Here is a 16,121-nt window from a genome sequence, read left to right on the forward strand (position 1 = left end):
GAGACCGGTCGGACCGACGTGGTGTCGGTCCAGGGGAAGGAGGAAGAAGGCAAGCTACAACGAGAGGAAGGTGCGGCAAAAATGGGGATGCAGAGTCTAGTAGGGGGCAGGCGGACGGAGGTGCGCTTAGTACTCGCCCTCGTCGTCGCTGGGAAGGCCGAGCTTCTTGCGTGCCATACGCTCCTTCTTAGCCTTGCCTGTGTAGCAGAGAAGGAAGAGGTAAGCGTCGGTTGCCGCCCGAGAGGAAGTGAGAGAACGGAACGCACGAGCATCCTTCGACGTCGCCTTCTTGACCTTCTTCGGGCCCTCAATCTTGTTGCCCATCGCATCGAAGAACTCCTTCTCCTCCTCACCCTCCTTGGGCTGGTCGATGCGCGGGCCGGAGCCCTGGCCCTCGACCCAGTTGTGGCCGGACGCCTCGAGGTGGCCGTCCTTCATCGCCCAGACCTCCGTGCAGATCGACTCGGAGAACTCGCGGTTGTGCGTGATGACGAGGACACCACCCTCGAACGTCTTGAGCGCCGAGATGAGGGCCGCGAGCGACTCGCGGTCGAGGTAGTTGGTCGGCTCGTCGAGGATGACGACGTGGGGACGGCGCCACGTGGCAGCGGCGAGGACGACCTTGACCTTCTGGCCACCCGAGAGACCGCGCATCGTGTTGTGGGTCGTGAACTCGGGCTCGAGACCAAAGTCGTTGAAGTGCGCCTCGATCTCCTTGCGGACGAGGGGGCGGAGGAGACCGGCCTTCTGCGCCTCGCGCGAGTCGACCTCCATGACCTGTAGGAATGCAGGCAGTCAGTAGCTGCGGTGGCGCGGCAGGAGCGGGGAAAGCGAGAGACGGACCTTCTTCTCGAAACCACGGCGGATGAGCTCGTCACGCGGGAGCCAGAGGTTCTCCGACGACGAGAGGCCCTTGAAGGTCACCTCGTACTCGAACGACTGCTTGAGCTTCTTGCGGTTGATGATCTCGTCGATCGTGCGCTTGACGCCCTCGACGACGACGGTCGCGCCCTCCTTCATCTTCTTCTCCTCCTCCTCGGAGAGCTTGCGCGTCGCCTTGGCAAGCTCCTCGAGGTCCTCACCGGTCTGGTAGCGCTGGAGCATGTACTGGAGCGGCGTGAGGTCGAGGTGGTGGTCGATGTGGTGGAAGGCGTGCTGCGCGACGTAGCCGATGACCAAGTTGGGGTGCTTCCACACCTCACCGCCCTTGTTGGGCTCGGACTCGCCGACGAGGAGCTTGACGAGCGTCGACTTGCCCGAACCGTTGGGTCCGAGGACGGCGACACGCGACGACAGCGAGACCTGGAGCGAGATGTCGTAGAGCTGCTGGACGGGCGAGGTCGGGTACTGGAAGCCGACGTGGCGCATCTTCATGAGCGACTTCTCCTTGGTCTTGACACCGTCGAGGAGAGGGGGCTGCGCGGGAGGAAACCGGAAGAGTCAGCCGGCGACGTTCCGGAACAAGAAGCGACAGAAAGAGACGCACGTTCGGGAAGATAAAGTTGTACTCCTCGAGCGGGTTGAGCTCGTAGTACGCCTTGGCCTCGGGGACGAACTTGACAAAGGCGTCGAGGTTACCCGGGTAACGCTTGACCTTGAACTTGTTGAGGTGGAGGATGTCCGTGCAGACGTTGTTAAGGAACGACGAGTCGTGCGAGACGATGATGGACGTGCAGGTCTTGAGCGAGCAGAGGTAGTCCTCGAGCCACTTGACGTTGAGGACGTCCAAGTGGTTGGTCGGCTCGTCGAGGAGGAGAATGTCGGCCTCGAAGAGGATGGCGCGCGCGAGCGCGAGCTTCATCTTCCATCCACCCGAGAGCGAGCCGATGGCGGCCTCCTGGCGCTCGCGCGTGAAGCCGACCGACTCGAGAACGTTGCGGCACTCGTCCTCGGTCTTGAGGATGCGCTCGTCCTTGAGGACGAACGAGATGATCGAGTTCTCCGACTCGTCACCGTCGACGTCGTGCTCGACCATGAAGGTGCGGACCTGGTCCTTGGTCGGGAAGCCCTCGACCTGGCCGTTGTCGATGGCGCGCATGAGGGTCGACTTGCCGGTACCGTTGCGACCGCAGAGACCGTAGCGGTGGCCACGCTTGAGGCGGAGGGTGGCCGTGTTGAGGAGAATCTTGGCGCCGTAGGCGAGCGAGAAAGTGCAGTTGCACAGGTCCTCACCCTCCTCCTCGTCGGGGAACGACTCAATCTCCTCGCCCTCGTCCTTCGCGAGCGACTTGAGGAGCTCGCGAGCGACCTCGATCGCGGCGTTGGCGCGGATGGTCTCGGGAAGCGCGAGCGCGATGTAGGGCGTGAGGCCCGACTCCCACTCGGTCTGCTCGTAGCAGCGCGCGGTGCAGAGGTTGCCGACCAGGGTCGCGATGTAGTCGATGAGGGGCGACGACGCGTCGAGCTTCGACGCCGAGTCGACCTTCTTGATCGCGTCGACGACGAACGAAGCGGTCTGCGCCGAGGTGACGACCTTGGGCGGGGGAAGGTCCGAGCCGTCACCCGAGCACTTGGCCGTGTCGCGCAGGGTCTTAATCGCCTTGACGACGACACCACGCGCCTCGGGGTCACCGACAGTGTTCTCGACCTTGATGAGGCCGGGAAGGAGCTTCGGGATGAAGGGGCGGATGGTGTGCTCGTTGTCGACGAGCTTGGTCATGTTGTCGATGATGACGGCGACCTTACGGATCGTGGCGGTGAGCTTCTCGGTGAGACCACGCGAGAGGAGCGGGGCCATGAGAGCGAGCGTGGGCGAGTCGACCTCCTGGACGAAGGTGGTGGCGGCAAGAAGCTGGATCGTCTTCGGGGTCTCCTCAACCGGGTTGATGAGGCAGTTGCTGTATGGCGCGGAGAGATGCGAGTCAGCATCCTTGTCGAGCATCGGCACAGCCTTGTTGAGCATCGGCACAGCCGGTGAGACCCAGAGAAAGAGAGTAGAAAAAGGGAACGCACATGAGAGCCGGAACGAACTTCTCGATATCCTTGTTGGTGACAAGGGCGCAGAGGGTGCTAAGCGACGCGCGCGCGGCCTTCTTGACGTCGGCCTTGGTGTCCCAGATCGCGTCGACCATGGTCGGGATGATCTCGGGCATGAGGCGGGCGCACTGCTCCGGCGCCGAGATGACGAGCTGGTCGATGATCTGGAGCGCGCCAGTCTTGACCTGCCATTTGCCGGCGGTGCGGATCTGCTCGAGGAGGATCGGGAGGAAGACCGGGACCGACCACGACGACGAGACCTGGACGACCGACTTGACGGCGTTGACAGCGGCGTCACGGACCGTCTTCTCCTTGTCGGCGAACGTCTCGGCAACGATGGTCTTCATGACCTTCTCGTAGAAGAAGGGCTCGACGGCGTTGCCGAGGCCTTGCTCAACGAGGATCGCGCAGAGGTCGCATGCAGCCTCGCGGACACCAGCGTTCTTCTTGTCGGCGAGACCCTTGAGGATGGCGTCAGCGACGCCCTCGCGAACGAACGCGTCTGTCAGAAGGAGCAAACAATCGTCAGTGCTCTGTCGTTGCGCGCCTGTGCCCTCCGCCTCTCCCGAGGTCGCCCTCTTCGCGACGGCATCGATAGCGATCGAATGCTCGACTCACGCGGGCCCTCAATCTTGACAAGGTCCACGAGCTCCTTGGCGGCATCGATGCGCGCAGCGCGGTCGGCGCCAGCCGAGAGGATGGTCGAGACGTCGACACGAGCGTCGGACGACGACGGGGCCTTGCCGTGGTCGAGCTTGACGTCCTCGGCGGCGATCTTGGGAGCACCGGGGGCAGACATGACGGCAGACGGCATATAATCCGGATCGAGGTGGACGGCAGAAAGCTGTGGGCGTGGCGAAGGTCGTGGCAACGTGGGTGGGAAAAGGCGAAGACGGCACAGGAAGGGTGGCGTCGAGTGGCGCGGCAGGTTCAAACTCGGTCAGCGCGGTCCTGCGAAATTCTCAAGACGGGTGACGGAGGACGCACGGGTCTAGGACGAGACACGGGGTCTGTGTAAGAAACGCGACGAGCGAGTCTTTGCGAGAGCGACGCGGGTCTGCGCTGCTCTGACGAGAAGAGGGGTTCGCTGGCGCGAGAGAGCAAGCGAGTGCTCTAGCGGAGAAGCAGGGGGGCCGGAGCCTTGACACAGAGGTGAAGAGAAAGGAGAAGCGAAGTCGCGAGGAAGCCCAAAGCTCAGTTTTCCCGCGGCGCGCTCTGAGTGGCTGCAGGCCGCGACGCAGCCCGGCCCTGGCGTGGCCTGGGCAGCCGCTCCCGCCAGCCCGCGCTCCAGTCCGGTCTGGGGAACCGCACGACTCGCACACTCTCGTCTGCGCTGCCCTCGCCGCGCCGCTCCCTCGCTTGCCCGCGCTTCCTCGTTCTCGCTCGCCCTCGTCCTCCCCTCAATTCGCCACTCGCAACGCCACTCGCCTCTCGAGCACCGCCAGCCTAGCTGCCGGTCTGTTAGTGTCACAGCCTGGCGCCACAGCGCATACTCGTCCTGCTTGACCGTTGCCACCCCGACGCCTTCGACCTGTTGTGGCTCGCTCTCTGCACTGTCCCTGCTGCGCCGTCGCAACGTCTCTGTGGCTTTGTGGGGCCTTTGACAGGACTCTCTAGGCGCGACATCACGGCGTCGGCGGTGGCGTCCGCTCCCTGCCCTCCTGGCGGTGCCTCGAATCAGTTCGGCACCTCTCGCACGCTGCTGCCGCTTCTCACGCACTCACGCCTCACGTTATGCGGAGTTTTGCTCTCCCCCGCGGCATGGGGGCGCGCAGCGAGACGAGATTGCTACCTTGCTCGCACCGCCTCACCGAATCCTGCTACAGTCCGCGCAGGATCGCATTTGGCGAAGCAACTCGCTGCCGTTCTCGCCTCATTCGCGGCATTTCGAGGCTGGTCCGTAGAAAAGACGACGAGTTGCGTATTCGAATCAACAAGACGGCCACAAGCGATTCGCCCCGCACCCAAAGCACCAAACCACCTCAAGCAGTTCACGACTTCTTCTTGGCAAGAATCTCGACGGCGCTCTTCGCGATTTTGCCCGCGTTCCTCTTCTCCTCGGCCGTGCCCACCGCGAGGTCCCTCTGCGCGATCTTGTCGACGCGCTCGAGCGCAACCTTGACGACGCGCTTGACGCTCGCCTTGCTGAACTCCTCGAGCGCCGGGCTCGCGACCGTCCAGTAGACGACGAGCTGCTTCAGCACGGGCGCGAACGCGGCCATAGGCGCGTTCGCGAGCGAGGGGTACTCGGCGCGAGGGAGCGAACTGCGCACGAGGCGATACGACTGCGCCGTGCGCGTCCAGGGCGAGACGGCGCTGCGCGGGGTGATGGACTGGAGGACGAGGTGCGCCTCGACGAGCATGAGCGAGCGCTGCGGCTCGGCGATGGGGCAGGTCCCGAGCGTGAGCTGGCGGAGGAGTTCCTGCGTTGTGCAACGCGTGCCATCGTCAGTCTATCTTCGTGCGTTTCAAACAGAGACATGAAAATCGGGCGCAACGGGGATGCGGTCCTTCCCCCAGCCGTGCTCGCCCACAACCGCCTCGAACCGTTCCCACGCGCTGTTCACTTCCGCCTCCTCATCTTCGTTCTGCGCCTCGAGCCGCGCCTTCTCGCTCGCCGTCAGCGGCGCGAACGTAAAGATCCCAGCGGGGAGGCCGCAGATCCATCCGTGCGTCGCCGCGAGCTGCGCCAGAGCGCGAGACGTCAGCAGGGGCGAGGCGTGGGAAGCGGAGGGTGTCGACGGGCGCACGGCATCGGAGCAGCCCTTCTGGCAGAACGGCGTGTGACGGCACGTCGCGCAGACGAGCGGCGTGGGCCCGCCGCAGACGGCGCACTCGGAAAGCGTCGAGGCGGTCGTAGACATCACTGGCGCTCGCGAGCTCGGGAGAGGGGACGGGTGTCGTTAACTCGGACTGGGGGGCCGGGACGCGTGACGCTGGACCGCGAGCAAGGAGAAGAGACGGGAGAAAGAAAGGATGACGGAAGGCAGCGAGATGGGTCGCGGACGAGTGCCGGAACGCAACAGACGAGCTCGGTCGGCGCGGGAACAGAGCCACGCGAACGTGAAGCACGGTGAGAGCACGCAAGCAGCTCGAAAGAAGAGCGATGCGCGAAGCGGGTCGACCTTCTCAAGACCCGGGAATCCGGTCGACGCTCGCTCTCGGTTGCACGCCCGCCAGACGACTCTGTACAATCTGCTGCATAGTCTCCAACTGTCCGCGCACTCCCGGCTAAACACCTGCGTGGAAGCCCCACCCGAAAAGGGCGGAGAGACGAGCTCTGCGAGAAGGGGAGGACCGGCATCAGCGATGGCGAACGGGACAACTGAGGCGAATTAGGCGAGCGCAGACGCACCACAACATGACGACACCCACGCCAGACCCGCCGTCCTTCGCGTCGATACCGCCGAGGACAGGCTTGGTCGCGTAGTTGCTGCGAGCGAGAAGCGGGAATGCGCGTCATCAGCGCGGCTCTTATAGAAGCGAGACAAGCGGTCAGACGCACTAGAGATAGAAGTGGAGGAAGCCGCTGCAGGGAAGGTACGAGGGGAGAGTCAGCTACTGTTCCCGGCTCCGCAAATCGTAGCGAAAGGTCAAGCGCACTCTCCCTTGCCAAACTGCGAGACGAAACAAGACAGTCAGCAAAGTCGTCGGCACATGTGGGCGGACGAGTGCGCACCTTGAGGTCCTCGAGGAAGAGACTGTTGTCCTGGATCGTGAGCGCGTTGAGCACGTCAAAGCCGTTCTGTCCGCGCACACAACCCACATAAATACACCGTGTCAGCACTTCGTCGAGCACCGACGGTGACGTAGAGGTTCGCACGTACCCTCGAGACCAGCACGAGCGCATCCGCCATGAGGGCCTTGAGCCTGTCGCCGAGGACCTGCCTCTCCTCGGGCGTCTCTTCCTGCCAGTTCTTGACGGGGACGGCGACGCTCCCGTCGCCGAGGTCGGCGCACGACGGCGCGGCCGTCGTGGCGTAGTACCACAGGTACGCCGCCTCGACGTTGGTCGGCGTCGCGGCTTTGAGCGCCGTCGACGGGAGAGAGTAGAAGCCAAACACGTCGGTGATGCGGTGCGTCTCGGGGTCCTGCGGGACATGGCAGGGTCAGCGGACTGGAGGGGAGCCGAAGAGAGAGCTCGTGCGGCGCATGCTTCGTGCGAGCTCGCAACGGCCGCAAGGCAGCACGCACCTCGACGACATAGGCCCACGTGACCTGCCCCTCACGCTTTCCGCCGACGTCCTTGCCCCTCCCTGCCCACAGCGCATGCTCGATCTCCTTGTTGCTTAGGAGCGGCGCGACGTCGAAGCGGGCGCAGTACGCGCGGAGGAGCCTGCTCGCCTGCTTCAAGTCGCGCTTCTCGAGCTCGCGCAGGCCGGGGATGCTCGTCTCGGTCGGGACGCGGTAGTGGGCGGCCATGCGCGCGACGGTCGAGTTGCGCGGGACGGCCGAGAAGCCGACCTTGACGAGCTTGGCCGGGTTCAGGTTCCGGTGGTAGTACTGGCAGCGCGAGAACGGCGTCGGGAGGAACGCGCCGCCCGTGTAGATCGCCTGGAAGATGCCGCGGAGGTGCGTCCGCCGCGTGACTTCCTGGATGAGGAGCGGCGCGAGCCGCTTTGCGCGCAGCTTCTTGTGCACGCACAGGAAGTTGATCTCGGTGCAGCGCTTTGTCCTGCACACATCGCCAGAGTTAGCGCGGGGAGCTAGAGTGCGCGGTGGAGGGGACGAGACGCACGCAGTGCGGATGCGCAGGTCCATCGGGACACCCGAGATGAAGCCGACGAGCTTGCCCGTGTCAGCCACGCGGATGCCGACGTGCCAGTCGGGGACGTAGCCGGGCGGTTTCAGTGCCCTGCGCGAGTGCCGCGAGCGGTCAGCGAGTGCGGAGGCAACGATTGCGAAGGCTGGTAGAGAGGAGCAAGGTGCAAGCAGGACCGGCCAAGCGAGATTGACTCACCACTCGATGAACTCGGGCGAGTAGTCGAACCGGAAGGAAGCGTCCACGTCCTCGACGTAATGGTGCGTGAGAAGGTTGTACACCTCCTTGAGCTGCACATGCCGTATGGATCAGCTCCGGCTCGCCTCCGCAGCGGACACACGGATGGCGCGGCGACGCACCTGCACGGGGTCGTTGAGGTCGACGGTGACCCACTTGAAGTCGTGGTGGAGCTTGACGGGCTCCTGCTGGACCTCTTCGGGCTTCTTGTCGGGCTCGAGCGGCCCCTCGCGAAGCTCGTCCTCCTCTGTGCTCGACTCGAGGCGTCAGATCTGCTCAACGAACGGCAAAGAAATGTGGACGCACTCGTGTCGAGCTGCGGGACGGGCTGGGTGCGCCAGAACTTGTACGACCTGCGAGTCGAGGAAGAGCGTTAGCGGGTCCTGCCGTGGGGAATGAGCCCGAGCAAGCGGTCCGCACGCCATGTCCTTTGTGCCCTTGCCCAAGAGGCCCTTTTTGCCCTCGACGACGTCCTTGTCGATCTGCAGCGACTCGAGGAGGGCCTGCACGTCTGCGTTGCCGAGCTGGCCGTCGAGTTCGGGGTGGTTCTCGGCGATGCGGGCGGCGACGAGCTCGAGCTGCTGGGGCGAGAGCTTGAGCGCCTTGCTCTTGCCCTTGCCCTTGCCCTTGTCGGCGGAAGACGAGGCGCCGTCGACGACGACGGACGACGAGGGGGCGGGGGCTGCCGGGGTGGGCTTTGCGGCCTTTTTCGACGACGAGGCAGAGGACCCGGTGGCGATGCGGTTCTTGAGGGCGGCAAAGGGGACCTTGCCCCTGCTCTTGGGCCCCTTGCCGGGGACGAGGCGAGGGGGAGCCGGGGTCGGATTGGGCTGGTCGGGGTGGTCGGGCTCGTCGTCGGAGAAGTCGGGGAGGTCGCCGTCCTGGTACGCAGGTTCGTGCGGGTCCTGCGAGTCTGCGGGCGCCGGCGAGTCGCCCGGGGCGAGGTCGAGCGAGTCGGTGACGGCGCGCTCGAGGTCGGCGGGGGTGGTGGTCAGTTTCGACTCTTCCATGGCGGTGCTCGCTGGCCCAGTCCTGGCCCAGTCTCAGCCCAGCAGGTGGACAGAAGATGTGAGAGTAGAGAGGGGAAGTCGTTCCGCTCGACGCTCCTCGAGGGTTGCGCTCTGTCGCCATGGACGCACTCGACGGGCGAGTCTGGCTGGACAAAGACACGTGCGAGGACTGGACTGGACTGACTCTGGCACCCCCGCAGATCGCTGCACGCGCAGCTGCTCGGCGCACTCGCGGCCAACCTCGCGTCGACTTCGCACCACGACGACCTCGCGCTCCTCACGACCGCCTTCGATGCGCACGCCCCCGCCACCACCCGCCAGGTCAACGGCGTACTCGCTCGCGTCAACGGCGAGCACCCCGCAGCGAGCGACGACGAGGCTGCACTCGTGCGTCCCCTCCCCACCTCGGCAACCTCGACCCGCCGTGCCCTGTCCTGACCTCCGAGATCCCCGTGCAGAGCCCAGACCAGGTCGACAGCATCGTCGCCTTTGCAGAGTACACCACCCTCGCGCCCGACCCCGACACTGCCCCGCACGCCGACCGCATCCTCGCCCTCGTGCGCTCACTCCCTCACACGAGCCTCGAGCCCGCACTCGGCCTCCACGGCGCACAGGACTGCGCTCCCGCAGACCGACTCGCCTACGCACTCACGACCGCGGCCCTCCACCTCGCCGTCACCGCGCCCTCGTCGCGCAACGAGGCGCTCGAGGCGCTCGAAGACGTGCAGCAGGCGCTAGAGCAGCAGACGCGCCAGGCTTCGCGTGCGTCGACTTGGCTTTCCTTCACTGGACCTACCAGCTGAGGTACTCCCTGCCCGCAGCGCACCGTGTGATCGGCTATGTCCTCCCCGCCCTCAATGGCCTCCAGCGCGCCTTCGTCTCGCCGACGCCGTTCACCTTCACCATCTCGGACACGCCTCCCCGCGCCGACTCGCTCTCGAACCCGGCACTCGCCGAGCTCCGCGGCGTCTTTGCCTCTGCGCTCTCGTCCGAGCAGCAGTCGCAGGATGAGCAAGACCTGCAGAACCAGGTCGTCGCGACCCTCGAGCTGTACGAGGCGTCGGCTCAGGGCAGCCTGGCGCCGACGACGCCGCTCGTTGCGGCCATGGCTGTGCAGCAGTCGTACTGGACCTCGCTTCTCCTTGACCTTGAGACCTCGTCAACCTCGACCTCGTCCGCAGAGGAGCAGTGGCGCGCGCTCCTCGCCACACGCAGCAAGGGCAAGGGCAAGGCTCTCGATCCTGCTCCTCTCCCGATAGCGAGCCAGATCGCCGCCGAGGGCGTCGCCGCGCGTGCTCTCGAAGCGTGGCACGCCGTCCTCGCCGCCGTCGAGTCTGAAGCCGCCGCTACCGAGGAGGACGACGCCCCGCCCGTCGACCTCGGCGCCCCCGCCGCTCTCGTCGCCGCGCTCCGCCTCGCGTCCGTCGCTTCGCTCGCTGCAGCCAAGCTCGACCCGGCACTCTTTGCAGTGGTCGAGGGCCTGCTGCACCCCGACGCCGGCGGGATCGACGAGGGCCTGCAAGTCGCCGCGGCCGAAGCCGTGCAGCTGCTCGCGAGCGGCTTCCCCTCGCAGCACCCCGCCGCGCTCGAGCTCGTGCGCGCCTTCCTCCTCTCGCCCGCTCTCCGCCCCTCGGACGACCCGTCGTCGCACTCGCGCGCGCTCGTCGCGTGCACGAGCGCCTACAGCGCGCTCTTGTCGCACACGCCGTCGGCGCGCGCGAGCGCCGTCCAGACGCTCCTGAACCACCTCGCCGCGATCGAGCGCCAGGGGCACGTCGCCGCGCCCCAGCCGCCGTCGCAGCTCCCGGGCGGGCGCAGCGCGAGCGTCTCGCTCGCCAACGGGCACGGGCACGCCGAGGGCGACACCGCTGCGGGCGAGTCGTTCGGCGCGAGCGCCGCGAGCGAGGACGTGGCGAGCAATGTCGTGCACGTCGTGGCGCTCCTCGCGCGCCAGATCGGCGAGGTGCGCCTCGTGCGCCTCGTGCTCGCGACGCTGCAGCACCACGCGGCGACGAGCAGCCCGAGTGTCGTCTGCGCCGCGCTGTACGAGCTCGGCGAGCTCGCGGCGGGCGCGGACGCGGAGGCGTTCGTCGAGGTGCTCAGGTGCGTCTCGGGCGTGGCTAGGAGGGCGAGGAGCAGCGAGGAGGCCGTGTATCAGGCGGTGCGTTGGGTCCTCCTTCCGATCGGAACCGCCGTGCCGTGCTGACGACGGACTGCGCGCGTAGACGATCGCGGCGTACAGCCGGCTCGCCGAGACGGCGGCGAACAAGCACGAGGTGCTCGGCGAGACGTTCCTCACCGAGCTCCTCACGCTCTTTGCGCACAAGAGCGGGGCCATCACGAATGCCTCGGACCGCTCGACGGCCGAGGAGCGCACCTCGACCCTGCTCGCGCTCGTGACCGTCCTCGAGGGCTACCTCTCGCGCGTCGCGTTCGACCCGCTCGTCAAGGTCGTCTCGTCGTCGCTCGGCGCCCTCTTCCGCAGCTTCTGGTACTCGTGCCTCCTCGCCGGGTTCCTCTCCCCTCGCGCACGCCTTTCGGACTGGCAGCGCTCGTCGCTCCAGTCCGTCGCCAAGCGCTCGCCGCCGCTCGTCGTCGGGCACAGCGCCGACCTCGTCGAGCTCGAAGCCCAGCTCGAGACGATCCTCAAGTCCGGCGCCGACAAGCACGTACTCTCGGTCGAGGCCGTCCGCGGCGAGCTCGCGGCCGCCGTTCCCTCTCAAGCGAGCCACGCCCGCTCGGTGCCCGCACCCGTCGCCGTCTTCCTCGCAACGACGCTGCGGCTCGAAGCGCTGCGCGCCGACGCGGGTGCCTTTGCGCCCTTCTTCCTGTACCTGTCCGTCCCGGCCCTGAGCGGCGCAGGCCCCGCCGCCGAGGCGCTGCGCTCAATCGGCGACGCCGTCCTGTCGGCGTACATCGCGCGGCTGAGCACGCAGGTCCCGCAGCACGCGATGGACAGCAGCGCCTACGCGCAGGTGCGCGCCGTGCTCCTCCACGCGGCAGACTGCGACCCGCAGGTGCGCGAGACGGCGCTCAAGTACCTCGACAACCTCCTCACGAGCTTCCCGTCGCTCGTGTGCAACCTCGGCGTCGTCACCGTCATGCTCGAGCTGCTGACCGTCCTGCGTCGCTCGTGCCTCGACGAGTTTACCGACGAGGTGCGTTGCCCTCTACCTTCGCCCGTCGCTGATCATTTGAATGCTCAGCCCCGTACACCTCGCAGTACACGCCGTCGTTCTCGTTCCATTCGACGCGCGGCGACTTCACCCTCTCGCTCCTGGACGACTACCCTTTGCGGAACCGGATCCTGCGCGACCTGCACACGCACGTGCGCACCTGGCTGCGGAGCGGCCTCACGCGCTCGCCGCTCGACATGCAGGGGCTCCTGCAGGAGTACATCGACGTCGCCGGCGACGGGTACCGCATGGGCATGCTCAGCGACGACGAGATGGGCAAGAGCGTCGCGGTCGATTTGGTCAAGTTGCCGCCGGCGAACGGGCCTTACGGTGCGGTCTCGTCTACTTTCTTTAGCTCGACGCACGCGCTGATTTGCGACGTTTTGATAGCTGCGCTGCCGGCCTGGGGCAACTGGAAGGCCGATGCTGCGACCGCCTTTGCCCGCACCTTCGCAGCCAAGAGCTTCTTCGGCGGCGAAGCTCAACGCGGCAGTAGGTCTTCACAGTCTTTGCCGTCTCGCGATCCCTAATTGATCCTTCTCACAGGCTCGGACTCGCGCGACGTGCTCGACAAGCTCGAAGACCTCGAGGACAAGCTCGAACAGCACACGCTTCCGCTCAAGCTGTCCGAGCTGCGCGACCTGTTCTACCGCGGCGCGGCGCAGGTCGTCAAGACCCGCGAGGTACGCTCTCTCCAGTTCCGGCGCTTGTCAAACAAGGGCTCAACGCGTCCGTCCCGCAGCCCGACTTCGACATCCTCCACCACGTCGTCGCGCTGCCCGTCCGGCTGTTCACCGAGGCGTCGCTTGCTGTCGGGCAGGAAATCTGGACGTGGATCGCGGATGCCAGGCCGGAGCTCGAGCCGCGCGTCGTTGCCGATATGCTCGAGGCGTGGGCGGGGACGATCGAGAAGCAGCAGGGCTTGTTCTCGCGGTCGCTTGAGTGCGTCAAAGCTTGGCATTTGTGCTTTGGAAGAAATACTGACGTCGCGCACGAACACAGCGTCGAGACACCCCTCAACCAGGAGACGCAGTACACGCCGACGGACAAGGACGAGCTGACACGCACTTACCTCCTCGCGAACCGCCTCTTCGTCCCAATGATCTCGCTTCTCGATTTCCTCTCGAGCCGCTTCCAGGCGTTCCGGTACCGCAGTGCCGACCTCGTGCATGCGACGTTCCGCTTCCTCGTCCGCGTCTTCGAGTCGACCGCCGGCTTCAGGTCAGCATTGCTGCCGTTCTCTGTATCTGCCGTCACTCAGGCTTGTTTGTCCCGCAGCCGTCACCCGCTCTCGCGCGAGCTGCGCTTCCGCCTCATCTCGTTCGGCTTCTGCATCCTGCACAGCAGTCGCCTCGAAAGCACGGCCGAGTACAACCTGCGCACAAAGTTGTATGACGCTGCGCTCGACTGGTTCGCTGCGCGCCCGACGTGAGTCGTTTGACCCTTCCTCCTCGCGCCCATACTGACAACCTCGCCTGCTCCGCAGCTGGTCGTTCGGTAGCAGCCGCATCCAGCTCAAGGCCGACCTGCAAGCGATAGACGAGCTTGCCCGCTTCGTCGCAGCCGACACGCCCAGCTTTGGCAGCATCGCGTCGAGCTTCGAGGCACGAGGACTTGCCGCCTTGCCCAGTTCGTTTCGACCGCGCATCGTCCTCACCGCCTCTCGCTGACCTTGATTTCCAATAGACCGCATTTCTGTCTCGTCAGCTCGCTCGCACCACAGTCAGCGCAAGCAGCTCCTCGGCATCCTGCTCAAGGACGAAGCGGACCGCTTACGGCTCTGGCTCAACCCGCTTGGCGACAGCAGCCGCGGTGCGACGGCAACGGGCGAGGCTCCGAACGTCGAGGTGCGCTTTGTGCCCTGTCTTCCTTCTCGGCGGTGCGCTGACGCGCCCCGCTCGCTACAGGAGTTGCGCAAGCTCGCCCGCAGCGCCTGGCCGCACTGGCCTGAGGTCGTCGTCTACCTGACAGACCGCTTCAAGCTGCCTCCTCTTGCCGACGAGGTCGCCAAGCTGGTCCGCTCCGATCCAGTCGCCGTCCAGGATTGCGCGGACGCACTCTCGCACTTTGTCGGCGAGAGCTTGTCGCAAGAGACGCGGAGCAAGATCCGGGTGCGTGCGGCTATCTTCGTCGATCCAACGTTATGCCTGACTCGTTGCGCACTGCAGCACCTGCTGTATTGGAAGCCCGTCCCCGTCCCCGAAGCGCTCCGTTTCCTCTTCCCCAAGTTTGGCGGCGACCCTGTCCTCCTGCAGTACGCACTACGCGTGCTCGAGCACCATCCTGTCGAGGTCACGTTCTTCTACGTCCCGCAAGTCGTGCAGGCGCTGCGCTCGGACGAGCTCGGCTATGCGGAACGCTTCATCTTCGAAACGTGCGCTATTCTCAACGGAACCCTTGGCCTGCCACTGACGGTGTCGGTCCGCAGCTCGAAGATCTCGCAGCTCTTCTGCCATCAGATCATCTGGAACATGAAGGCGAACGCTTACCGCGGCGACGATGCGGAGGAGGTGCGCGTGAAGAAGACTGCCTCCATGGGGCCTGGCTGACCCGACTCCTCCTCGCAGCCCGATCCTATGAAGCCGAAGCTCGACCGTCTCGTCGACATGATCTTCGAGTCGCTCTCGGGTGACGCGCAAGACTTCTACAATCGCGAGTTCTCCTTCTTCGACGAGGTGACATCGATCTCGGGCAAGCTCAAGCCATTCATCAAGGCGAGCAAGCCGGAGAAGAAGGCCAAAATCGACGAGGAAATGGCCAAGATCAAGGTCGAGGCCGGCGTCTATCTGCCAAGTAACCCGGACGGCATCGTCGTCGATATCAACCGCAAGTCGGGCAGGCCCTTGCAGAGTCACGCCAAGGTGGGTGCCAGACTACGCCTGATTCGCCGTGATGACCGCTGACCTCTACGCGCTTTGCAGGCCCCCTTCATGGCGACCTTCAAGGTCCGCCGCCAGCGCAGCAAGCTTCAGACCAACGACCTGGAGGCGCAGGACCAGCTCATCAGTGTCGAGGGCGCTGCTCACACGTCCGACACGGATGAGTACGACACATGGCAGAGCGCCATCTTCAAGGTCGGCGACGACTGCAGGCAGGACGTCCTCGCACTCCAGATCATCGCCATGCACAAGAACATTTTCAACTCGCTCGGGCTCGACCTCCTCGTCACGCCGTACCGCGTGACCGCGACCGCGCCTGGCGTGAGTGCAGTCCCAGCTCTGCAAGACGATCGCCGCTGACCGTGTGCGCCTGCAGTGCGGCGTGGTCGACGTGATCCCGAACTCGACGTCGCGCGACGAGATGGGCCGCGCCAAGATCAACGACCTGCAGTCCTTCTTTGTCATGAAATTCGGCCCGCTCGGCTCGCCCGAGTTCCAGCACGCACGCAACCAGTTCGTCCAGTCGATGGCCGCCTACTCGCTCCTGTGCTACATCGTCCAGATCAAGGACCGGCACAACGGCAACATCATGATTGACGCCCGCGGCCGCATCGCGCACATTGACTTCGGGTTCCTATTTGATATCGGACCGGGCGGTGTCAAGTTCGAGCCCAACTCGTTCAAGCTCTCGCACGAGATGGTCGTCCTCATGGGCGGGCGCGACTCGGTCGGGTTCCGCAACTTCCGCGAGCTCACCGTCAAGGCGTTCCTCGCCGCGCGCCCGTTCGCGCAGAGCATCGTCGACACGGTCGGGCTCATGCTCGCGGCCGAGTTCCCGTCGTTCAAGGGCGAGCCGACGCTCGAGCGCCTCATGGCGCGCTTCCGGCCCGAGCTGAGCGAGAAGGACGCGGCGGCGTACATGAGCGGCGTCATCGACAACGCGTACGAGAACAAGCGCAGCATCGTCTACGACGAGTTCCAGAGGCGGACCAACGGTGCGTTCCCTTGCCTCCGGCCACTCGCGGACCTCGCTGATCAACGCTTCGACTCGCAGGTATCCCTTATGTTCGGTAGCTGTTTG

General features: G+C 65.5%; 3 protein-coding genes across 3 annotated transcripts; 1 reads left to right on the forward strand and 2 right to left on the reverse strand.

Annotated features, from left to right (window-relative positions):
• Positions 1–126: 126 nt before the first annotated feature.
• JCM10292_006427 (uncharacterized protein) lies at positions 127–3,790 on the reverse strand (the record flags this gene model as incomplete). Its single annotated transcript, XM_076649490.1, has 6 exons — positions 127–197; positions 267–777; positions 844–1,416; positions 1,487–2,837; positions 2,953–3,478; positions 3,595–3,790. The coding sequence occupies 6 exons, from the start codon at positions 3,788–3,790 to the stop codon at positions 127–129; spliced, it is 3,228 nt and encodes a 1,075-aa protein (XP_076504871.1).
• Positions 3,791–4,967: 1,177 nt separating this feature from the next.
• Positions 4,968–8,985, reverse strand: NMT1 (glycylpeptide N-tetradecanoyltransferase NMT1; the record flags this gene model as incomplete). The annotated part of the gene is made up of 14 exons (XM_076649491.1): positions 4,968–5,399; positions 5,475–5,660; positions 5,812–5,889; positions 6,328–6,409; positions 6,482–6,505; positions 6,580–6,593; positions 6,656–6,721; positions 6,804–7,067; positions 7,171–7,651; positions 7,715–7,831; positions 7,937–8,028; positions 8,098–8,222; positions 8,282–8,328; positions 8,396–8,985. 14 exons carry the CDS (start codon positions 8,983–8,985, stop codon positions 4,968–4,970), a joined length of 2,598 nt encoding a protein of 865 aa, XP_076504872.1.
• Positions 8,986–9,104: 119 nt separating this feature from the next.
• On the forward strand, positions 9,105–16,114 carry STT4 (1-phosphatidylinositol 4-kinase STT4; the record flags this gene model as incomplete). The annotated part of the gene is made up of 20 exons (XM_076649492.1): positions 9,105–9,121; positions 9,186–9,372; positions 9,444–9,747; positions 9,807–11,146; positions 11,211–12,143; positions 12,209–12,491; positions 12,552–12,653; positions 12,708–12,844; positions 12,904–13,103; positions 13,164–13,382; positions 13,440–13,589; positions 13,648–13,790; positions 13,848–14,008; positions 14,069–14,272; positions 14,330–14,535; positions 14,590–14,671; positions 14,729–15,022; positions 15,083–15,361; positions 15,417–16,035; positions 16,095–16,114. 20 exons carry the CDS (start codon positions 9,105–9,107, stop codon positions 16,112–16,114), a joined length of 5,880 nt encoding a protein of 1,959 aa, XP_076504873.1.
• Positions 16,115–16,121: the final 7 nt, after the last annotated feature.

This window comes from Rhodotorula paludigena (genome assembly GCF_050403205.1).
Source record: "Rhodotorula paludigena JCM10292 DNA, Rt_paludigena_JCM10292v1_ctg25, whole genome shotgun sequence".
In the NCBI taxonomy this organism is placed as follows: Eukaryota; Fungi; Basidiomycota; class Microbotryomycetes; order Sporidiobolales; family Sporidiobolaceae; genus Rhodotorula; species Rhodotorula paludigena.